General features: G+C 45.9%; 1 protein-coding gene across 1 annotated transcript in view; it reads right to left on the bottom strand.

The window, feature by feature from the left end:
• Positions 1 to 4,165: 4,165 nt before the first annotated feature.
• The window catches only part of Tanc2 (tetratricopeptide repeat, ankyrin repeat and coiled-coil containing 2), a 345,611-nt gene continuing 325,173 nt past the window's right edge, over positions 4,166 to 24,603 (bottom strand). Inside the window, exons 19-26 of the mRNA XM_026777178.1 lie at positions 24,061 to 24,194; positions 22,906 to 23,029; positions 19,641 to 19,816; positions 19,263 to 19,395; positions 17,796 to 17,887; positions 15,760 to 15,906; positions 13,174 to 13,274; positions 4,166 to 11,597 (exon numbers count right to left, since the gene is read on the bottom strand). Coding sequence (XP_026632979.1) covers positions 9,632 to 11,597; positions 13,174 to 13,274; positions 15,760 to 15,906; positions 17,796 to 17,887; positions 19,263 to 19,395; positions 19,641 to 19,816; positions 22,906 to 23,029; positions 24,061 to 24,194 — 2,873 coding nt within the window. The 3' untranslated portion in view covers positions 4,166 to 9,631. The remainder of the gene's footprint in view (positions 11,598 to 13,173; positions 13,275 to 15,759; positions 15,907 to 17,795; positions 17,888 to 19,262; positions 19,396 to 19,640; positions 19,817 to 22,905; positions 23,030 to 24,060; positions 24,195 to 24,603) is intronic.

Genomic DNA, 24,603 nt, shown 5'->3' with positions numbered 1-24,603 from the left:
AGGCTCCTCCTGAGGCTGACCATTAAGATCCAGCTATCAAACTATTGCAGTCCAGCAATCAAAAGCCCTCTTTTGGTTACCCCAACTGACATAATCAAAACAAACCAACTCACCCCAACATGGGGTTTCCCCTTGTACCTTTTATAAACCGCCATTTGCCTATGGGCCACAGCTGTCGCCTCTCTATCCAGAGGCAGGTCCTTTGTCCCTCCAGGGCAAATACCCTTTACCCTTCTCCCTTATTCCTTTCCCCTTCTCCCTCATCCTCTACTCCCTGTCTTTGTCTCTTATTTCCTGTCCTCTGTGCCTCTGGGACAAATAAATCTCCTTTGTGTGGAGAACTTAGTCTTGGAATGTGTTGTGCCAACTCTGAGGTCCTTTCAGAGCTTCCCTTGTTTTTTACCTGTCTGAGCCTGGGAAGGCTGGTGCCCAAGTACCTTGTCTGTCTGACCCTTTCAACATCTCTTTCTGATCCTTAAGAAGAGGAGCAAAGCTTTTAAGAATGAGCTGAGATTCTGTGTTAGGTTGATTTATGTGACTCATGCAGGAGCTATGCTTATGGAAAGTTTGGGTGGGTCTCACTTTGCCTTCCTATGCATGGTGGCACATGTCTGATCACAGCACATGGCAGGCAGGAGGATCTTGAGGCTGGTCTGGACTACAAGGGCAGACCCCATCTTAGAATAACAGGACTAGAGGTGGTAGAGTACTTGCTTAGCATAGGCAAGGCCCTTGGTTCTGTATCAGGACAAATAAAACAAACAGAAATAAATACCCCAATGACAGAAATAAAGCTAAAAATACCTTACTAGAGAGTTATTTCTTTCTTTCTGTTTTATGAGGCAGGGTTTCTCTGTGTAACAGCCCTGGCTGTCCTGGAAATCACTCTGTAAACCAGGCTGGCTTTGAACTCACAGAGATCCGCCTGCCTCTGCCTCCTGAGTGCTGGGATTAAAGGTGTGCACCACCACCGCCCGGCTTGGAGCTCACTATCTAAGGGAGCTTACAGGAAACCCTCTCATGAGTAAGTGGTTTTCCAGCATTTGTTCAGCTTTACGTCTGTTGCTGGTTGCTGTGTAGGAGCCAGAATCAAGGTCGTTCCTCTAAACCAGTGGTTCTCAACCTTCCTGACCCTTTAATACAGTTCGTGTCGTAGCGACTCCCCCAACCACAAAATTGTTTTTGTTGCTATTTCATAACTGTAACGTTGCTACTGTTATGAATCATAATGTAAATCATCTGTGTTTTCCAGTGCTCTTAGGTGACCCCTGTGCAAGTCATTTGGCCCCCAAAGGAGTCATGACCCACAGGTTGAGAACCACTACTTTCAACCAAGGCTTCCTTGTGGACTTGCACTTCTTTAAAGGTATCTAAAGCACATGGCTTAGTGCATGCACAAGCTATCAATGTCAAACACAGGCTTCTCCCGGTGGGAGAAGGCAGAGGGGTCCTGATTGTGAGTGCTAGGTCCCATCTTACTTCTGGGTTTGGGGTGACCCTGAATCCTGTGCTCTCATTATGAATTTCCAAATGATGCCAGACATTGGAGGCCAGGCTATACCAGCGCTCTGACTCCTATGCAGATCTTAAGTTAGATGAGAGCAAGGGCTCCCTCTGGCTGGCTTTGGGACCCTGAGAGGTCCTCACGTCAACTCTTTTGAATTTGAGCCACGTGTAGCAGGGTTTGCTTATGGACACAGTGCCTAGGCCTCTTTCAGTGCCCTTCCGATGGTTTTCACCGTGACCACCCCTTTGAGAGAAGCAGCGGCAGGGTGGAGAGGTTCTGAGCTCTGCCTTCGCCTCTGAGCCCTTGAGAAACTTGAGCTCTCAGGATCTGCCCTGGCACAGCATTCTGGAGAAAGGCCATCTGTTAGAGGCTCGTGTAAAGAATACACAATTTTCCCTGATCCTGGCTTTTAAAACCAGCCATTGTGAACCCTTGCCAACTGCAACAATGACCAGCCTGGAAAGATGTCTGTTGGTATCATAGTGGCATGGATGTTCTGGGGGTAACCAACAGCCTCTGACTCAATTTAAGGCCTGCTCCACAGTCATGGCTTGTTTGGCCCAAGAACCCGTGGTTGTCACTGGCTCTAGAGGTCATTAAACTTCTCTTCTTTTGCTAAATGGACATAGTATCAACTTATTCTCTAAATACTTAAGCAGCTCTAAACTCTTACCAGAGAAGCTTCTCTTTACAGGAAATGGCAGTTCTATAAAAAATTATCAAAGTGTTGAGTGATAATACCTCATCCCTCTCCCTGAGGCTCAGGGATCAGTATGAAGGAGGGGAGGTACAGAAACAGCTTAAGTGCCAAGGATTGCTGCTAAAAAGTTATCTTTGGACATGATAGGGCCACTGCACACCAACTCACAGCAATGACAGCTGTATGCACATGACCTGCACTAGACCAAGCCAGCCAAAAGCCCAGGCCCCTAGCCGAGGCACTAGCTGATGGCTTCTGTGGGAAGGACAGTCTGTTTCCTTCAGGGATGTGGCCCTTGCTAGGATACTCTTGCTCCAACAGATGGCCTGACATCCAGCACATACTTGTAGCACTAACTAGACTCAGTGAGTCAAAAAAACATGAAGCTGAGAGGGAGATATGGAAGAGGTCTGGGAGGAGTCAAGAGGGCCTGAGGGTGGATATGACCAAAATAAACATGTATGAAATTCTCAGTAAGTAAAAACTGTTTTTAAAGAGGTGCCAAGAAAGGTAGGAAGAAACAAGTTTGGAGGCTGTGGCAATACCCCCCCCACCCCCCCGTGTTTGATGGAGCAGCCTGTGACACATTCTCGGCCATGTGCTTTAAATACTTCTAAGCAAATAAGGTTCGCATAGGGGCCTTGCTCCAGGCACCTTGATGAAAGTGGCTTGCTGTGTGTCGTAGGAGTGTCAAGTCCCTAGCTCCGTCTCTGGGTACAACGCAGCCTGGATGAGAGGACGACTCTGCGCCTGTTCTTCCGGCCGGCCGTTACCCTGGGCTTCCCAGGCCACTCGGTTGTGTCTGACTCCTGGGGACAGGGTGACTCGGTCATCAGGGGCTCCATGCTCCTGTGGCTTGACTTTTAGGCTCTCCTGCTCTCCTCCCCTCCACTGGATGCTGCCTGACTTTTCCCAGCCGGTGGAGTCTAGCTTCTTCATAGACCAGCATAAGGCAACCAGCAAGAGATGGAGTAATGAGGCACTTCTGAGAACCCATGAGAACATCTGCTGCTCACCGCTTCACTGATTGGCTTTTCATCTAGGAAAATTCTTTTAAGAAATTATTTTCCTCAATTCTACCTTGTTTTATTCTTTCAGTGCCCCAGGAATCCTTTAAAAGCTGATGTTTGGCAAACTTTAAAAAAAAAAAAAATTTCTATGGGCTGGAGAGATGGCTCAGAGGTTAAGAGCACTGACTGCTCTTCCAAAGGTCCTGAGTTCAATTCCTAACAACCACATGGTGGCTCACAGCCATCTGTAATGAGATCTGGTGCCCTCTTCTGCCCAGCAAGCATACGGACAGACAGAACACTGTATACATAATAAATAAATAAATCTTTAAAATTTCTAGTTGTTAATGAATGAAGCAAATGGTTTTGCAGACATAGCATGTGGTTCCTTCAAGATCCTTCTCTCCTCTGAAGGTGATTGTGCCAGGGCCTGGGAGGCTAAGACAAAAGTATCATGAGTTCAGGAGTTTATGGCTAGCCCGAGAACGGACAGTGAGGCCAGGGTTAATCAGTCAAACTCATTCCAAGCAAGCAAACTAAAGGGAGGCCAGTGTTCCTGCATAGCTGCTACTGAAGACTAGGCCGCTTTAACCCCACACTAACACATGGCCAGCCTTCACTGAGGTTCCAGAGCTGTCCTGGCCCAACAACCCCCTCGAGTGCTATCAGAGTCCACCTCAGAGATGCTTACATGGCCGGTCAGGCTTCACTGCGGTTCCAGAGCTGTCCTGGGCCATCAGTGTCCACTTCAGAGACAGTCAACAACTGGATGAACAGATGCAGATGGCACGACTCTGAGTAAGCACGTCATCAGGAATGTGGCCTTAGCCTTAACAACTAAGTTTCTCTGGGGTGGCATCCCCGGCACTGCCGTTCAGGTAAGGGTAAGTTTGGAAGCCACTTCCCTGGACAGAGCATGGAGGAGAAAAGCACCAGACACCAGGTTTCTCCAAGTGTTGATCATTTATAAATAAGTACATTTGCTTTCATACATACAGCTCATTGTACAGTTGACGCTCTGTATACATGGGGCAGGAAAATGCATTCATTTAAACTTTTCACATCTATCTCACACAGCTCACATGTACAGACAATAAAACTGTTCAAGCAAGTACAGCAAAGGAAATGTCTTCCTTATACACGGGGCGGAGGCCTCCGCTGGGTGTGGGGTGTTCCCACTGCACGAGTTCACGACTGTGTGGTGTTCGATACATTAGGCTAGAGAACAAACATGCATTGGATAATATACTGTACAGAGGAAGTCCTTTACATCTGAGTTATAGAAAACCTAGAGGAAAACTAAGTGCATTAAAGCTTTTTCCAGCAAGTGTCTTGAAAGGACAGCAAAGAGGAATAATCAAAATCATATTAGTACAAATCACTCTTTAATTGTAGACTGTACATGTCTGTACTAATTAAAATCATCTTGGATTTGGAGGAGACAGAACAGAGAGACACAGACGCTGTGCTAGATGGAAGGGAGCCCATGCCTGAGAACGGCACCTGCCCTGAGCCCCACAGGAACTGGCCCAACTCAGCAGGAATCAGCCAAATGTTAAAAAAAAAAATAAAAAAAAAAACCCAACAAATCAGGACAGTATAACTTACAGGATTCCCAAAATAACCTGTGAGTGGCTATCTAGAGCCGGCATCACTCCCCCCTCCCCCCCAGTGAATGGGTACACAGTAAGGCAGGTACATTCAAGTACTGAATTTTCCAGAATTAACTCTCTCTCTGGTCCTGGGGATTGAAGGGAGTGATTTGAGTCCTAGCCAGATTTCCTGGTTAGTGATTAGCAAAGGGAAACCCAGCCATCAAGTGCTACAGAACAGAGCTGCTAGGCCAAGTCCTTCCTGCAGAGTAGGTCTATCTGAAACCTGGAGATGGTGCTGGCTGGCATCTGCGTGCAGCCAGCTGCAGCCTGACTGGTCGGCTTAGTGTAGGGATCACAGTCAGGAGGAGAAACGAGATGGCAGGGTGAGGAAACATGAGAGTAACACTTGATTTTTGGTGTCCAATTATACGTTCATTTGGTACCAACTTTCAAAGCTCTGACTGTGGCCATCATGTGGCCACAAGCATCTCAGGGTGGCTCAGCTGCTGTGAGGCATTGGACACCGAAATGAAGGTTACCAACACTTCAGCCCTTGAGTGGTCTGTATTACAAAAGGAGTTGATGAAGACCCAGTGAATATTCAAGTAGCTCTGCACAGTGGCTCCACCAGCCCCGTTGTGCTTGTGTCCAGGCCCCTAGCCAGCCACCTTTTCTTGGGAGCAGCCAGAGCTGAGTTCAAGGCATTGCATGGTGAAGGTTTCCATGACACGTCTTTGTAGGTAGCTCTTACCCCTAAGCCCTTTGTTCATTGTTAGTCATGGTAGATGGTCAGTCTGGAATTCCCAGAGGAAAAGGAGAAGTCACACCTCTCAACAAGCACACGGCGGCAGGGCAGTATGGCCCCCAGAGCAAAGGCGGCAGCAGACCGCTTCTTGAGAACTGGGCAGCCAGAGGATGGACAGGCAGGGTGGGTGGGGCTGCTGAGCCCTGAGAGGCTCAACAGGGATGGGCACAGAGGCAGCATGTCCTGCCACCTGGGGAGCCTGTTCCATTGAGTGGCAAAGATTCAGTGAGCAACTGTTTTTGTCCAAGGCATTTCTGCAGTAGAAAAATAACTATCTTTAATCAAACCGCCCAACCATGATACTTGTGGAGTTAGAAAAGCTGGAGGCTGATAGAGAAAGGGTGCTCAGGGGAGAAAAGGCTCCTCTACATGCCCATCCACCAGAGAAAGGAAGCTCAACCTAACCTCCCAAACGGTGCTGTTCAGAGTCTGTCTTGCTACAGGTGGCATGGATGCATGAAGACCCTCCAGGCCTTTGTTCCCGTCTTCCTGAACCTCCAGGCTATGGGCCTGCCTTGGCACTGGCAGCAGCTCCACGAAGCCATTCTTTGTAACCAGGTAAGTATGATGCAGAGCCACAGTGACACCTAGTGGTAGAGTATGGTGAAGCACACGTGACATCTACATATCCCACTGCATATGACTAAACTCTAAGGAAAAATACTTATGGATATTAAATTAGATACTGGTTTTAAATTTTTCTATTGGGTATATCTCTGGAATATAAAAAATACCAATATTTAGAGGGGATCATAAACTACTATACAATATAAGGGCTGAGAACACCTTTCTCTAAGCTGTTCTGTTTATAATAATTTAGGAAAAATGTTTAATAATCCAGGCTTAACTAAAACCAGCAAACTTGGACATCTGGACAACAACCTGGGATACTGTACATGATTCTAATTAGTGGAATTTTCCTGAGCCATCAAGTTTCAGTTAAACACCTAGAAAGGGGCGCCTGGGAGAGGAAAGAGGGACTGTGCTCTATTAACTTGGGCTTTTAATAGTGCACGTCTGCGATCTGGACAGACACAACAGCAGATACAAAATGATCTCCATTTGTCCATGCCAAATTCTCGTGTTACACAGGTTTTCCCTTTACTTTGTAACTAACATTAATTTTAACTGTTACTTGTGTGCCTTACTGATCCAGTAAATAAATGAACCATGTCTCAGGAGTCCCTAAGAAAATTGCTGGAAAGCACTTTAAAATCACTGCAAATATTCTCTTGTGTTTAAAGATTCTCAATCTCGTTGAGGCTTATATACAACAGTTAGTTCTTGTGCTATGAATGCTGTGATCCACTGCTTGATTTCTTTCCATGTTTTTTTTCTTGAAAAACACACTAGAGACAAGAGTGACTCTGCTAATTTCTAATGAAGACATTACTCACACTTAAATATCCAGTATTTACCAGAGTTACAAATTCAAACAGTAAAGTGCACCCATTTATAGACATGATGTGATGGGAACCTATTAGTGCAAGACTTTTGGGCAAAGGGACGTTTTGGTGAAAAACCTACAAGCTGAAGTTTGTCACCTGTCTCTACTTAAGGGAGATGTGAATTGAGTGAGCAGAATTTGCCAGTTTCATCTGAAAAATTTCTTCCATCCTGAAGCTAGCCGTGCCTGGCGAATGCTCATTGCTGGGAAGGGAGGGACACAGTCAGAATACAGTACTAAGACCAACCCATGGCAGTGAAGTAGCAAAGCAGGGCACAGGCGTCTGCATCTACAGAAGACCCTCGTTTTATTTTCTGCCTCAAGAAGTTTCTGTTGGTGTTTTCTAGTCAAAACCCACTGGCACACAGCAATGACAGCCACTCTCTTATGATGGCCAAGAAAGAACTGTGGTTTGACACTGACCTCTCGGGTGGGGATAGAAACATTAACTTTCTTGCTTTTCCTGGAAAAATGAGGGACCCTGGGGAAAAGTGGCAGCTGTAGTCTATCTGTAGGCCTGCATGGCATTTTAACTTACCTAGAAGGTAAGGCTAGGGGAGTGTGGCTTTCCACGCAGGCAGGAGCTCTTTTCTAATGGGCTTTAGGGGCTCCCTTAGAGGTGCTTCAGATAGCGCATGATACAGAGACCAACAGGGCTATGTCCAGGCCACACCAGGAGCCAACAAGTTGCTGTTCCCAGCTACAGGCTAACCTCACAGCTATAAACTTCCTCTTCCAGAGGGGAGAGATGGGGATACAGACAGGTGGATGGACAGGTAGGAAGAGACCACCGATGCCTATCCTAGTCTAGGAGAAAGGGGCAGTTCTTCTACATCATACTGAAAACTGTTCTGCTTATAGAGATGAGTCCTGATCCGTTTTCAGCTTGGGATTCATCTACTGGCATAATCTAAATCAGTGAGAAAGGCATTTGATCTCAGTGTCACGCTCTGCATGCCTTATAGGTCCTTTCAGAGAACCTGTATTCCAAACAGGTCACAGCTGGATTTTGTTCAAGACACTGTCCTTCCTGTAGCCCTTTACTAGCAAAAGTAAATGTTCCCTAAGAACATGGGACCAACACCTCTGGTTAGTTTCCTGGTCTGAGTTGCTTGGTTTTAAGAACTGCCATGAGCCAGAGACAGACTGTGCTGCAGCTCTCGTCCCTGTGTTCCTGCTGCCTGTCTCACGGTTGTCTCGGCTCTTCCAAAGTCAGGTTAGCAGACACCCACAAGACACTGACGGAAGAAAAGGCCTGTGGTCAATCTCATGCCCCTACCCAGGGGTCAAAGGAGTCTGCAACACTTTTGGCTATTTTCTGATTTTCAAAGATTACCCCTAAACACTCCTAGACAAAAGACACAACTCTTTTGACAGTGAAGAATGAAACCAGAGGTCTTAAAATAGCATCAGTCAACAGCTGGCATGAAATGCAGGGGCCTGGGTAGAAACCCTGGGATGGGTCTGACAGTCCCAAGAGAATCTAAGTGTGTTCTGTAAGAACCTATTTCTTCTTTACACCATCTGGGTGTGAGACAGCGAGGTTCCCTGGCTCCAGAAGACGCAGCTAAGAGGGTTACCGTACCAGCCAGACCTCAGCCGTCTGCTCAGTGCTGTCTCAGGATCTAAGAAGCAGACATCTCCAAGACACATTTCTTCCAGTGAGAAGGAAGAACAATCTTTATCCCCCTTCTTCTTTTTTCTCTGTATCTATTTCCTCCTCTAACCTTGGAAAAATCAGTAGCCTTTAGTGGTTAATTGTTGGTTAAAGCTCACTCTTGGTGAGTGCTTTAAAAATACCCACAGTCGTCCTGGAATTTCCTTTAAAAATACCCACAGTCGTCCTGGAATTTCCTTGGCTGATCAATTTATTTAAAGGGTGAATGTTTACTAAATGTTCTCAAAATGCCTCTTGGAAAATCAACATGGTAGCATTTCAAATAATTATAGTGGGCTTTTCTTCTGACTTAGCAGCTTCCTTCCCTTCTCACTCTCCCCTAGATCCCTTTATCCCAGGGGAAGACCAGCAATACAGTAAATGAAGATTCTAGACCTGATGCCTGCAGGGAGCTGGAGTTTGGGGAGGAGACCATGGCACAAGAATGCATTGGGGCTGGCCATGTGGAACACTGAGTAAGAATGCAAGGACAGAGGCATCACACACTTCCTAGAGTTTCTAGAAAAAACCAAACAAGAACATCTTACTTTTTAAAAAGGAAAGAGACATTCACACAACAAGAACATCAGTGAAAGCGATTGTCTCCTGGAAAAAGCTGACCAGTGTGTCTGATCTCCCTGGTTAAAGCTCACGGCACAAAATCTCCTTGTTGGCATTGGAAGAGAGGGAGAGAGCATGTGGCTGGGGCACAGACCCGAGAAAGTCCTGGCTCACCAGAGGCCAGCTTCCTAGTCAGCTGCATGCAAAGGATTTCAACATGTGGGCTGTCACCTCTGAACACCACACAGAAGCTACATGAGAAATTAAGCCAGAGAACTACCTCAGATGTGAAAACCAAGCCTGAAAATGTGCAGTGAAAACATATGGGTCTCACTCCAACAACTGTCTCTTAAACATTAGACTCCACAAATGGTCTCTTTGGTTTGATAGGCGATGTCTGCCCTTGTCGAGAGTCCCGAGACAATTGCCTGTACAGGTTGTCCTGGTATGCCTGAGCCACGGGTAGGGTCCGTGCAACCTTCACGTCAGGATAGGAGGCGGCCTGGCTGACTCTTTCTAAGAGGTCTCCACGTGACCCATTAGCCAGCATCCCATGGGGGCTGTAATAATCGTCCTCCAGCAAATGGCCATTCTGTGCATTGTTGGTTTTGTTATAAAAGGCAATGTTGCTGATGGATGACGGTGGACTGAAGGACTCCGGCTGAGGCAGGCTGCCTGGAGATGTGGGACTGAGAACGGTATCCACGGATGACACTGCCCAGGTCCGATTCTGCTGGTGAAGGTGGGGGTACTGTTGAGTCCGGGCGGTTTTATCTATGATCCCCATGAATGGTGTGGTCCTGGATCGGGTGGGCTCACTAGGGTAGCCTCCCTGAGTGGGAGACACTGGTGACAGTTCATCACATGACCTATCATATGTTGGCTTCAGTGGGATCTCCATTTGCTGAATTGAAGAAGAAGGCCGGAAGGTGGGAGTCAGGTTGGAGGTGGACGCGATGCTATTGCTAGATGGAGAGAAGCGAAGGCCCACGCTCTGTGAGTGCAGCAGTGGCCTGGGAGTCGGTGGGTGGGGCTTGATTTCATTAGGGTTGATACTGATAGGTCTTCTGATTAAATGTGACACATCAGGGGAACCCAGTTGGCTGGAGGAACGTTCCAGATCTAGTTTTGAGTGACAGACTGGATAATAGGATGCTGACTGGCTACGCCCAATCTGTGGTGTCTGGCTGTACCTCATGCCTCCTCGATAGGCAGAGGAGGGTCTCTGTGGCAGATCTTCTTTGGTCAATCCTCCATGCTGACAGATGGCACCGGCGCTCAGGCTGGCTTGGACATGCTGTACGGGTCTCCCATCTCCTACAATGCCCCCTATGGATCCCTGATAAACCAATCGGCTCTGACTCACTCCCATATCTCCTTGTGGAGACTGGTATTTACTAGCCATCGAATGGGCTACTTGGCCATAGGCTCCTGTCGGGATGACAGTGCTTGAGTGGACTGCTGAGCTAGGCTGGTTACTTCTTACAATCTGGGCCTTGGCAGGCTGTAGCCTGAGCCCTTGCTGGGGAACTGCTACTGGAAGCTGAGGCATCTGGTAGGGCCGCTGGGCCATCTTGGATAGTGGAGATTTTGGTCTGCCAGGTAGCTGACTCACATTTGTTTCTTGCTGATAGCGTACAGGGGAGCCAGACTGGGTTCTATAGACACCCATGCTCTCAGCTGGAGGGCTGGCCCGGTACTGAGGGCCTCTGCGGAGAGGGGAAGGGGGAGGGCTCGGGTATTCCTTGCCTTGCCCTCCCACAGGAGGTGGGCTGAACCGGTAAGATGCACCCTGATGAGCTGGGGACGTATGTGGTGGGCTAGGCCTGTAATGAGAGTTCTGGTGAGTTGGAGAAAGAGCAGGCGAGGTGGACTGATAACCTTGTCTAGTGGGAGAACCTACAGAACTATTGGAGCGGAAGTCAAAAACCTGATGAGAGCCAAGAGGTGAGCTAGAGATATAGGCTGAGTCCCGATGAGCTGGAGAGGAAGGCGGGCTCTGAATTACTGGGAGCCCCTGACTGGGCCGAGCCTCTGTCTGGAGGCCAATAGAAACGTTTTCAACATCCTGTTCCAAGTACTCCTCCTCAAATATGTCTTGTACAGAATATATATCTTCATGCGGGGGCTCAGGCTCTGTCTCTTCCTCTGGTAACTCCTGCTGAGGTTGCTGGGGTGGTGGTGGCGGCTGCTGCTGCTGCTGCTGCATCTGTCTACATTCCTCCTCCACTCGCATCAGAAGCCTCTGGATCTCACGGTTGTTTGGACATAGCTTGATGGCCTCTTTCAGGTCTTCTAAGGCTGCTGCAAACTGTCTGCTTGACAAAATGCAAACACAAGAATGGAGTTATTCTGAGTGAATAGGGATCATGAGAAGTGGAGAAGATGGCCACCGGCTCAGAGGACTGCATCAGAGGATATGTGGGACTCTAAGAGGGTCTAATTCAGCTTGACTTATAAGGAAGGGAGCAAAGAGGCTGCTATTCTTGAGTCCAGAATGATTCCCTAGACATTTTGTCCTTCATCTTCCTTCTGGCCTCTCTGGGGTTAACAGAGAATGTCCTCATTATGTCAGCTGAGACAGACCCTTCACAAGATCTCATTCCCAAGTGCATCCTAGGCAGTATGGGGGTTGCCTGGGTTGTCATTTACAGTGTCACTGTCAAGTAGCTTAGGAACAAAATAGCAAGTAACTGATCCAGAGTAATTTTTGGGGACTGGGAAGTGTCTGAGACAGGGTTTTTCTGTGAAGCCATGACTGTCCTGGAACTCTGTAGAACAAGCTGGTCTTGAATTCACAGAGATCCACCTGCCTCTGCCTCCCGAGTACTGGGATTAAAGGTGTGCACTACCATGCCCAGTTCATCTTGTGGAATTAAACTAATATTCTCAATATTTTTGTCTAAACGTCAGGCCCCTTACATCCTAGGTATGGAGGCTACCTGTCCTCTGTCCCTTTTCTCTATCACCTACCAGCACTGGTGTGTGTGTCTTTCTGCAAGGTCACAGCCCACAGGAATTAAATTTGCTGGTTAGGCAACTGAGAGTAGAGGTGAAGCTTACTCCAAGAAGATTCTTCTTTACAAATGAGGAATATTCCTATCCTCCCAGTTAAAACTACCCAGAAAGTGGACAACTCACCCTGTGGAAAAGGAGCAATCCCAGAGGGAGAGGAGTAATAGTTGACGTTCTATAAATACGTTCTGACTCTAGGTCACTGACTACAGTGTCACTAGCCTTGGTTTGATTTTTGCAGACATATTCCCCTGGGTCATAGCAACAAATCCCAAACGGTTCCTTCCCATGCAGGGGAGAAGGCAGGTGTTGGGCAGGAGGAATCAAGGACAGTGATCGGCAGTTTTTAGCTCTTTCTGGAGGCTTTCTTGCTCAGTGGCCAAGGCACAGCAGATGGGCACAAGGAATGGTGCCACCTCAGCCCTGGCAGCAGGGTCTCCTCTCTCTCCCTCTGTACTGTGGTTTAGGTGGGAAGGGCCAGACTTAGAACCCTCTATGGAGGACTAAATAATCTGGGGAGTCCCCAAATGCCTGTAGGAAAGGACAAGAGTGTAAGTGACTGTCCTGTTTTCCTGCTGGGAAGGTAGAAAGGAGATGTGGCTCAAGTGGCTTCCTCTTTCATATCTTCATGCCATTGGCTTGGGGCTGAAAAAGTGACTAAGACATAGCATAGGCTTCTTGGAAGAACGTGTCTTTTTCCATTTACTTTTCTACTAAGGTGCTCAGGAGAAGTGCCGATTGTGAGCCCTGCCCTGTGCACAAGGCCTGTCCCTGAGAGTCCTCAAGGGCAGGCAAATTGGGCACACACCCCAGGGTGACCTGCATGGCCTTGGCCAGATTTTCAGACACTGCTGCTTCTCACCCTCCCCGCCTCACCTGCTGCTGCGTTTTGCCCTTGCCCTTGCATAGTATGCTTCATAAGATTTCGGTTTCAGCTCCAGGGCCTTAGTAGCAAACTCCTCCGCCATTCCAAAGTCCTGCCATTGTAATAGGCACACAGATGAGTCATTGAAGAGACACACAAAAGAAAACTCGGAAATAAAACGAATTATATGTACAATTCTTTGACATTTGTGGGTCGAATGCCTGGAGTTCGGGACAAGTCTGGTACCATGTGGCCCACAGACTTTAAGTTCTCTTCTGCCTTCCTCTGTGTGGCTCTGAATCCACTATGAACTTTATTTGTTCTAAGTATTAAAAAACTTTTGAATTTGGCCTCTTTCTACTTTTCTAGAAGTTTTTTTATATCCCAGAAGCCAAATGTCAGCCCTCTGCAGTAAGGATCTTCAAGTTGGAAACATATCCTCTCCACACAGAGGAGACACAAGAGACCTCAGGTGGCACTCATCCTGCTGTGCTCACAAGACTTCCTGAGGGTCACTGAGAGTAAACCCCATAGAGTGCAGGACTTGAAGGGTCTGGGTACCAGCAAAGAGCACTGACTGGGCCAAGATGGCATGGGGATGCCAGATAGGCAGGCTCAGTCCCCTGGTCTGTTCTAAATCAAGCGGGTTGAACACCCCCCATTTCAGAGGTAAGGCTATGCACAATCTAACATTTAGTGCTATATATACCAGACATAGAATAAGTGTCCCATAAACTGTTCTTTGTATTTCATGGATGCCTCTTTCCATCTCATATTTGATTCCTTACTTAGGAAACACCCAAAATTAAAAAGAAAGAAGGAAGGAAGGGGGGAATGAAAGAAGAGAGAGAGAGAGAGAGAGAGAGAGAGAGAGAGAGAGAGAGAGAGAGAGAGAAAGACAGACAAGCAGACCCTGGCTGAGACTGAATTCTGTTCTGTCTCTGGAGGCAGCCTGGAAGAGCACAGTCTCAGAGCTACTGGTATCATTGTGACAACCCTCGGGAATAGGGTTTGAGGCACAGAACACCGATCAGGCAGGGCCTATGGTCTGTAAGATCTCTTTAAATACTAAGCTAAAGGGAAATATTTTAATCTTCATGGGAGAGTGGTTCTATTTTTGAGACATGATCTTGCTATTCACCCCAAGACAGCCTAGAACCACCAATCTTCCTGCTTCTGCCTTGAAGTACTAGCATTATAGATACATGCCACCATGTTCAGCTTAGGTTTTCTCTTCTTTGAATGTCAAGGCCACAGCAGAGCATGATTTCATTCGCCATTCCTAAGGCGGTATACAAGGTAGATCAAAGGACCTGGAGCAAGGATTCGTAAGACATTTCCCACTGAAGTGCAGGGGCTTCTGGTGCTTAGTGCAGTGCTGGTCCATGGGGTACTTATTAGTTCTGTGGATAAATGCATAGCTGTAGAGGAAGCAGGCCAACCTGCATGGGCTATGTTCTGTCCCTCTTGCTTCCTATTTACTTACTTGAGGGATAACCGTTGTTTCTTCCTTGGTGCTAGAACCTACAGTAGGCTCTTGTGCGTGCTAAACAAGAACTCTCAGAATATCTTTAAAAACTGATTAATTGCTAGGGAAAAAAGGCACCAGCAGACTGGCAAACACTGTTTTGCTACCTTCTCAGGGGAGGGCCAGAGACCTTTGCTACAGACTATATTTTTTCACATGATTTACTATCTTGTCCCCAATCACCTTCCCACTTCCATCTCCACCCAAAGGTAGCATGTCCCCACTCCTTTCTACCTACTGTGGTCAGAAAATGTGTCCTCTGAGATGGCCACGTCCATCCCAGGGCTCTTTCACTGGTTTTCAGGGCTATAATAGAGGATGAAAAGGTATATGGACAAGTCTTTCTGGACTTGATAGCACAGCCTTTTCTACTGCAGCCAGAACTTTTGTCTGGACAGCCGAGTTCCTTATTATCAAAAATTCATGCTTGGTTTGGATTATTTCTATCTCCTGAGCAACTGGGAACCTCTGGTGATGACAATGGCTCTGTCATGACTAAGCATTTCTGGCGTCTAAAGGAGGCCCGGGAGTGTCAAATGACCAAAGAGTACTGGCTGAAACTGTACCTGCAAAGAAGTGAAAATCGCCAAGGACAACTAGGGAGATGGTAGAGGGCCAGAAGGAGTTTTAAGATTTCATCTAAAGCAAGAAGGGACATGGCATACTGGGATACAGAGGTGTGGAGAGAGGTAAACAATTCAACAGTCTCGGAAATTAACTCTGAGGTTAACCCTGAGGCATATGACTAGGAGCGTACTAGAGAAAGTGACTGAAATCTAGGCCTAACTGCAGCTGAGACCCTGCTGAGAACTGACTGGAGCATGCAGAGGACAGTGTTCCGCTCACTTCAGTGGGGACTGAGAACACGCAGAAACTGCAAAGTGCACACGGAACTAGCTTTTCTACAGCCTCAGAGATCTGTACGCAGTGTGGATTTATTTCAATGTCGGGCTAGGTGAAGGACAACCAAGTTTCAAATGGGGCATTTTCGGGGTCCAGTATAAGCTACTGAGGGGCATGAACATTCAACTTCCAGCACTGTAGAAAGAGTGGGGATTAGAGGACTTACGTTCATTTTCCTGCGACATCGAGAGAGGTTGAGGAGCAGAGATACTTTTAGCTCCCGGAAGGTTTTCAAGTCCTCACCAAACCCTTCTCTAGGGAATTTCTTCAGAGCATATTGGTAGCGCTGGGCAGCTTCCTTTACTTTACCTTTCTAGTGGGGTACAAATGAAGAGTACAACGTTGGTTTGCTGAGTTCTGAGGAGATCTGGTTCCAGTCCCTGCCTGCTCTTAGCAGCTGTTATAAAGGGTAAGTCCATTGTTCCTTTGAAGCTGAGGACAGACGTCTAGTCTTTTCTATAGAAACTCCCTTGGCAAGAAAGGGCAGGTTGAAGAGGACATCTAAAATCTCAAGCTGGAGAAACAGAATTTTGGCAATTGGATACAACAGTTTCCGAACTGTTCTTGCTACCTGGGAAATTCCTTCTTTTCCTTAACGGCTCTCATGGGGACACATATGACTTCCTGGTTCCAACACTCCAGAGTGATTGCTCCTCCCTAGGTTCTGGGTTATGTGGCTCCTCTCTGATGTTCTACCTTGCTGTCCCACAGAAAAGATAATTCTCTTCCTCGAGAAAAGCGCAGGACCTAAAATGGACCGGCCGTGGCTTCTCTAACACAATGGGGGAAAACTGTACCAACTGCATCCTCCTACTTGTGGACCAGGCATGAGGTCAGAGGGCAGCAGAGAAGAGAAGCTTGGAATTTGTGACTCTCACTTTGTAGAAAACATTTTCCCAAGATGAAATAAACCTGACCAATTTAGGGATGCTGCTACAGAACCAGAGGTGGTGGCTTCTACTTTACTCCCTTCCTCTGTACAGTAGCAACTCTCTATGTTGCACCACTTTATTTAGCTTTCATCATCTTTTCATTAGAAATGTAGTCTTCCAAGGTAGAATTCTGGATGTGATTAATACTAGTTCTGTCTATTTACATTAGGAGGCAAAAATCCTTGCTCAGGACAACAGAAGTTATGCTGTGACCAAGATTTTTTTTCTTTTTTTTTTTGAGATAGGGTTTTTCTGTGTAGCTTTGGAACCTGGCCTGGGCTCACTCTGTAGATCAGGCTGACTTCGAACTCACAGAGATCCACCAGTCTCTGCCTCCTGAGTGCTGGGATTAAAGGTGTGTGCCACCACCGCCTGGCTAAGGCTTAGATTCTTGAGAGTGACATAAGGGTCCATAAATATGATACCTACAGTAATGAAGATCTTTGAATTTATGTGATTTTATGTTATCAAGTTTGGATCAAGGCTTAAGCTTTCTAAAAGCCAGGATTATCAGATGTATCCAGGAACTGAATTATGCTCAGGACCTTGTATATTTATAACACTAGGAGACTTTACTGTCATTTCCTTTTACATCTGTGATGTCTTGAGGATATCTACTGCTAAAAACTGGGTTTTACATCATTTACATCCTTCAGGGATGATCAATGAACTGAAACCCTGAGATGACTGACATGGAATACCCTAAGAGCTTCCTTCTGGCCAACTGTGTATTAACGGTACCTATTTTTTTAAAGACATGTCTGTCATTCATTGAGTGACTTTAAGAAAATGTGTAGTAATCACTGTTTATCCTATTAACAGTGCTATTATTACCATAAAAACATTTCCAGGCTGCCTTCCAACTCATTCTATAGCCAAAGAGGAACTTAAAGCTCCTGATTTTCTCCCGTCTCCACTTCCAAAGTGCTGGGATTACAGGTGCGTGCGACCATGCATTAAAAACCAAGATCAATAAAACTGAAAACAGCTATAGTATATGACTTTGCTTTTAACTGCCCCATGAGTTCCTACTTAGAAGATTTCAGGTAAAACCTGTTACCAAACTGTGAGTGACCAGGTAAAGCTGGAGTGTTCTGTGAGGTGCAAGAGGCATGTGTAGGCTGTGTTTGCTTTCCTGTCAGGAAGGTAAAAGCACAGAACCTTAACTGAAGAGTAGGGAACGGCTTTCTACTGTTGTTTCAATAGAAAAGAACAAAAACTGTCATGTTTTCAAGATTCTACTGTAGAGAACAGTTCCTCCCGCCCTCACCTTATAAAACATGTCCCCCTCTTCCATCAGCTTGCTCAACAGGATGATCATGATGTCTGGTTTGGAGGTGGCCATCGCCCATGTGGCTGGACCTGTAGTGTACAGGATGCATGATGGGTAAAGAACTCATACAATGTAAGGTGGTAGGAAGCTAGGTGAAAAAAACAGCCTGGGGGAGTTTCTGCTGAGAGAACAACTTGCTCCAGATAATGACCTCATCTTTTAGCCTGGAGTGTTTCAGTACTCCACTGCCAAGAAGCCGCACTGGGTTTGTTTGTATTCACCTTAAAATAAGAATATCTCAACTGTCCAAGTTTGTGCCACTGGAGTGCAGTGATGTCTGAATGGTACACAGGAGCGCATAACGGCTTAGTTCGGAATTATTTTAAGTCAGAAGTTGAAAGGAAGGGTTTATAGTAAAGGTTACCACAAGATTAGAAAAATCCAAGAAAGAATAATTTATTTTCTATCTGAGGTGGAAAACCCCCACGTTTAGACTCAGTTCTGGAGTGTGCACTCTGTAGAAGGGAAACCTCATTAAAGACTCTGAAGGCTCCCTTAGAGCTAAGTACCAGATAGACTCCCTGGGATTCACCCGGAACCAGGGACACAACTCAAAGGTCAATAGATATGAAACAAACAAGCATTAATAAGGACTATTTCACTCATGAAAGAAAAGAATAAAGTTAAATTGATTAGTTTACTGAAGACTAAATTATTTACCAACTAAGCTTTTTAGTGTTAGTTATTAAAAGTTCAAGTTATTCTCTGCAACAGTCATTAAAAAAATCTTCTTTTAAGGTGAAGTAAATTAAAAGATTAGAGGTGTAGGGAACTCATGCAGGCTAAATCAAAGAGGAGAAGGCAAAGCTGACCAAGCCATCAGACCACGCCTGATGCTGACAGCAGGGAATATACCTCGTGGGCGACTCGGTAACGTCTGACAACCTTCAAAGAAAGGAGAAAATAAAAAGTTGTAGGAGAGGAAAAAAAAATGGATGAAGGTGAAAAAAAAAAAAGAAGGAAAAAGCAGCAGTGAGAGGCAGGCAGCAAAAAGGCAGCACATCAGCCAACCCTGTCTACAGTCTGTGGGTGGGGAGCAGCTGGGATAGCAGCAGCAGGGGCACATACAGAGCAAGGGAAAGCAAAGGCTTATGGCGCTGCAGGGAGCCAGGATGCTCTCAGGGTGGGGCTAGTGCAGAGGCAGCACTATGATGTGCGTAAGCTCAGCGCAGCCTCCTGACTAAGGCTAGAAAGGGCAGGGCAGAGAGTCATGTGACTCTGGACACAGGCTTCTACAGACTATGGCTCAGATGATACTCTCTCTGGGCCAGTAGCCTTCGTTCACTTGGACAGTAATTGGACCAGGGCAGAGGGAGAACTATATACATTCATACCAAACACCCATGGCAACCAGACCACTGGCCCCTGGGCACAGATGGTCAATACCTCCTTTCTTTCTCTTACCTATTTTGGCTCCTTTCTTCAGCAGAGTGACTACGACAGAGGTGTTCCTGCAACCCACTGCCCTATCCAAAGGACGCATGCCACTGTAGTCAACATGCTCAATCATGGCCCCATGATCCACCAGGAACTGGACCTAGACAAGGAACAATCGGAACTGTTAATTGCCTGTCTGAACCAGGCTACAGAAATAATTTCAGATCATAGTGATAGTCTTGATTTTGAATAATGGTTTGTATATTCCTGTCCTCCAGAATTATAGATCTGGAGAATTGAATTTAGAATCATCAAAATAGTAATTTGCATTAGGTCCTAGATAGCATTATTGATGGCTGACATCCCCTGTCCTTACTCTCCTGAGGTCCGTTTAAAGGTACTCACCACTTCCGCATCGCCATAGAAAGCTGCCAGGTCCAGTGGGGTGCGGCCATTCTTGTCAGCATGGTCTGTAGCAGCTCCATTATCAACCAGAGAACGTACTACTGAGAGATGGCCCTTCAAACAAGCCCAGCTGAGGGCTGTCAATCCTTCTTTGTCCATTAGGGCAATAGAGGCACCTACAAAAACAAATGAGAGTCCTGTGTTAACAGGCTTGAGGACACAAAACTTTGTAGCAGAAAGGAATGTAGCTATATATTCTGTAATAACAGCTTTTACTTCTATATTTTTCTGTTTTGAGATCAACTCCGGCTGTCAATGGTGACATACACCAGTAATCCCAGAAATATGGAGGAGCAAGCAGGAAGATCATAAGTTTGAGGTAGTTTGGACTATACAGTGAGTCTAAGGCCTATCTCCTGACTGCTGTGATTATAGGTGTGTGCCAGTCCAGTCTGTATGGTACTGGGGTCTGAACCTAGAGCTTTGTGTATGCTAGGGAACCAGTCTGCCAGCTAAACTTTATTCCCAGACCCCAAATTAGAGCTTAATTAAAAAACACTTAAGTGTTCCTATTTTACAATATTCTACAAATATGTAGGCTAAATAATTTTTGTTGACTCAGTAAAAACTCACTTAAGTTAAAAAACAAAAAAACAAAATAAAACACCCAAAGAAAATATAAGAGCAATCATTTCAAAGATTCTGGGTAAGACAGAACAAACCTTTGGAATCTATGCCTAATGGGTGTCTACGGGCATGTGTCAGACACGGTAGCTTTCTAGAGGTTATCAGTGCTGAAGTGACCCTGTTTTTCTGTTGGGTTTAGTTTGTTCAGGAACATTGCTTCATGTCATATCTTAAGAATCTAGGTCTATTCCCTTTGAGTGCTGCTCCCTTCTCTGGCGGAAATAAAGAGAGGTATCATAAAGTCAGACTTGTTAGGCAACTTGTACTGGGGACACAAGAGCTACACTGTACCCTGGAAGAGCAAATCTTGACTCTAGCCGCCTTTGAGTTTGAGGTTGTAGGAACAAATCTTCCTTGAAAGGACAGAGCTGAAGCCACAGCAAATCTCTTAGGAGAAGTCTAGCCTTTCTGCTCCTCAGCTGTTCAGGTCTGGGCACAGTTCTTCAAAAAGCTAGGTTTCCTTGAAGGAAAGTACACACACACACACACACACACACACACACATACACACACACATATTTAAGTCTGGTTTATTTACAGTGTAGGCTAACTGGAATGATGCCATTCATGGTTTTAAATCTCACTACCCACTGCTTGATGCAAATCCACAGGCTCCACTAGGTGGTGCTGCACTGCCACTAGTGATGAGTCTTTTTACTATGTGGTCTGTGACACCATTTCTACATAGGGGGCTAAGCTTAAAGCAGCCAGCAGGGGCTGGGATGCTTTATCACTATGCACCTGCAGGGACAAAGCCCACTAGGCTCATAAAGGACATCCCTTTAACTTGTTTCCGTTTACCAAGGATGTATGCTGGAAAATGCCATAAGGAATTTATGTAACTTAATAATAATATCTCGATTCTCCAAAGAGGTTTTCATTGCTAGCAAGTGTCTTCTTTTTACCTCCTTTAGATTCAAGAACAATATCAGCTATGCAGTCTGACAAACTGATACCCAGCTTCACCTGGTATGTTGGCACACACCCTTAATCCCAACACTTGGGAGGAAGAGGCAGGTGGATCTGTGTGAGTCTGAGGTTACCCTGGTCTATAAAACAAGTTCCAGGTCTACATAATGAGGCCTCACACCACCAACACAACCAGAAGCAGCCACAGTAAAATTACCCTCTAAAATAGATGCTTATTTACAGGGTATACATTTAAAAAACTGAATTTGGGAGATTATTGATTTGAAAGAAAGAGTTCACAATGTGTTGGTTTCAAAACAATCTCTCAGGCTATAGAGAAAAAGAGAATGTCAGCATTGGGAGAACTCCACAGTGTATAAGTGGGCAGGCTGGGAGCGGTAAGGCACACCTGAAAACTTGGCTCTCTGGAAGCTAAGATGAGAGGATCACTTCAAGTTTGAATTCAGCCTGCCAAATATTTATAACACACACACACACACACACACACACACACACACACACACACACACCCACACACCCAACCCACCCACCCACAAGAAAGTGCCAGGTAATTGAGGCAGAAAATCAATGTTGTGAGTTAAAGGCCAGCCTGTAATCTTATTTTAAAAAAGTGAAGGAAAAAAAAAAAAAAAAACAGGGCAGGAGCTGCTGGCTTTTCAAATCAACTGAATTAGTAAATTCTTTTTTGTGGGGGAGTTCAAGACAGAGTTTCTCTGTGTAACAGTTCTAGCTGTCCTGGTGGTCTCAAATCTGCCTGCCCTTGCTGGAATTAAAGACATGGATCACCTGGCTGAATTAGTAAATTCTTTTTTTTTAAACTTTTCTTTATTTAAATTTTTAGAAATTTTACATACTAGCCCCAGTTCTCCTCCTTCCCCCATACCTCCTCCATCTCACTGCCCCCATCCACTCCTCGGAGAGGAGGTAATGCATCCCTTGGGGAGTCAAGCCCCCCGCCCCAGCAGATCAAGCCACATAACTGTCACCCTCATTCAGAGGGCTTAGTTTGGTCCCATGCAGGACCCCAGATGTCAGTCCACAGTCCCAGTAGCTGGGGTCAGCCATCTCTGTGGTTTTTCCCACCATGATCTTGACCCCACTTGCTCTCCCTCTCTTCAACTAAGCTCAGGAGCTCAGCCCAGTGCTTGGCTGGGGATCACTGCATCAGCTTCCATCAGTTACTGGATGTAGGTTCTATGACAATTAGGGTAGTCACTAATTTGATTATAAGGGAAGGCCAGATCAGGCACCCTCTCCACTATTGCTAGGAGTCTTAGTTGGGGTCATCCTTGTGGATTCTTGGGAATTTCCCTAGCACCTGGTTTCTCCTTAACCCCATAATGGCTCCCTCTATCAAGACTATCACTTTCATTGCTCTCTCTCCATCCATACCATTCCTTCATGTTCCCATCCCCCACCCCCCATCTATCACTCTCCCAGTTTACCCAGGAGATTTCTCTTTCCTGGGCCCTCCATTTGTGTCCCTCGTAAGGTTCTCTCTCTCTCTCTCTCTCTCTCTCTCTCTCTCTCTCTCTCTCTCTCTCTCTTTTAAATCTAGCTTCTCTGGGGTTGTGGGCCTTGATAAGTCAGGAGAAATTCAGTGGGTTATTATGAGCTTTATCCATAGCTCTGGTCTCTCAGGACTTACCTTGTGCAAGAAGAAAGTCCACGGTTCCTAGATGGCCTTCAGAAGCAGCCATCATCAGGGGAGTACGACCCTGCTTGTCTGCCATGTTGACATCAGCTCCGTGGGTAAGTAACAGGTCAACAATCTGCAAGTGCAGAGAAGCAGAGGTTGGTTACTCTCAGAGCTGCTGAGATGACATGCACGTGGTCTCCTACAGTGGGGAGGACCACTTGCAGAGAGTCCTCTCTCTGAGTAGCTTTCTACTTATGAGCTTCTGTATAGCTCTAGTGACACAAGACTTACTTTCTTAACTCCCTTACGGGTAATGAGGATTCACCACTGAACATCTGACTACGTCATTAAGTTAGAAAAAAAGACAAGCTGTGGTCTGAACCATCCCATAATGGAAGTTCCAGCCCAAGTAACCAGCCATGCCAGTTCCATTTTATTACTCTCTGGATGCTGCAAGCATGCAGCACCAACAACATCGCCATTGTATTGAACTGACTACAATAAAGTGCTTCTGGTAACAGCAGTGCCTTTTGTTAAGCACTGTTTGGCTTCTGGAGTCTTTTTTCCTACTCAAGTACTTCCAAAGAGCATTGTCAGTATAATTTCTTTTCCATCCTAGTGTATAATAAGTTAATGTTTTTTCTAGAGTCCAAACCTCTGGAAAGACCAAATAACTAGAGTTTGCACATAGTGTGTTTTCTTCCGGCAAGTCTGAAACATTTGAGTAACTGGTCTGCAGGGGTCTGCTGAGATGTCTACCTCTCAATCAACTGGCAAATACTGTCACATGGAAACGGCGGTTTCTTCATGACCACAGCAAATCAATTTGGCTCACAACAATGGTTTGGAGTGTTAATTCCTCACCCACTCCTTCTTTTGAGCAGGGTCTCACTATGTAGCTCTGGCTATTCTAGAACTCACTCTGTAGACCAGGCTGTGACCTTGAACTCAAGAGATTCACCTGCCTCTGGGATTTAAGGTGGACACCACCACACCAGGTGAATGTTAATTTCTTACACTTTCAATTGAGTGGAACAATAGTAACGAAGGGCCATGTCCTCTGAAGATTGCTGAGAAGCCCATTTGTGGCTTCTTTTCTTTGCATCAGAAGTTTCTACCTGGAACTCATTCTTCCCAGAGGGCCAAAAGCAGCACCATACTTACCTGCCAGTGGCCCTGGCGAACAGTACTGAAAAGGGGTACCGCTCCTCTGCGGTTTGGCTGGGCCACAGCTGCCCCTTGTTCCAGAAGCAGACGGCACACGTCCAGTTTGCCCCTTCCTGCTGCGGCTGTCAGGGCTAAGGGCAGATAACAAATACTGAGGATGGACAGCTCTCCTCTTTTCTAGTGTTCAATGTTAAACATGGATTAATATGCTTGTAAATGCTATGTTTTATGCAAACACAGTAAATTACTATGTCTGATTAATGTAATCAATTAACAACTAACGTAACAACTTTACTTCCAAGAATAATAATTTTGGCTTCCTTCTCCAGAAAGGATATTTTTGAAGAAAAATAATAAGGACATTAAAAAGGGATCACACTATCTGGGGCTAATCATAATAATGAATTAACTGAAAAATCACTTTGGTCAGATTCACCTAGTTTCACTTTTCCTATACCAAGATTGTCTTCTCTGCTATGGGTATCGCTGTTTTGAGGTTCTTTTTTTTAATTTTTTTTAATTTTTTAATTTTTTTTTAGT

The sequence above is a fragment of the Microtus ochrogaster genome, unplaced genomic scaffold (genome assembly GCF_000317375.1).
Source record: "Microtus ochrogaster isolate Prairie Vole_2 unplaced genomic scaffold, MicOch1.0 UNK48, whole genome shotgun sequence".
In the NCBI taxonomy this organism is placed as follows: Eukaryota; Metazoa; Chordata; class Mammalia; order Rodentia; family Cricetidae; genus Microtus; species Microtus ochrogaster.
Note: the sequence above shows the minus strand (reverse complement) of the source record. Positions and strands in the feature narration are given on the sequence as shown.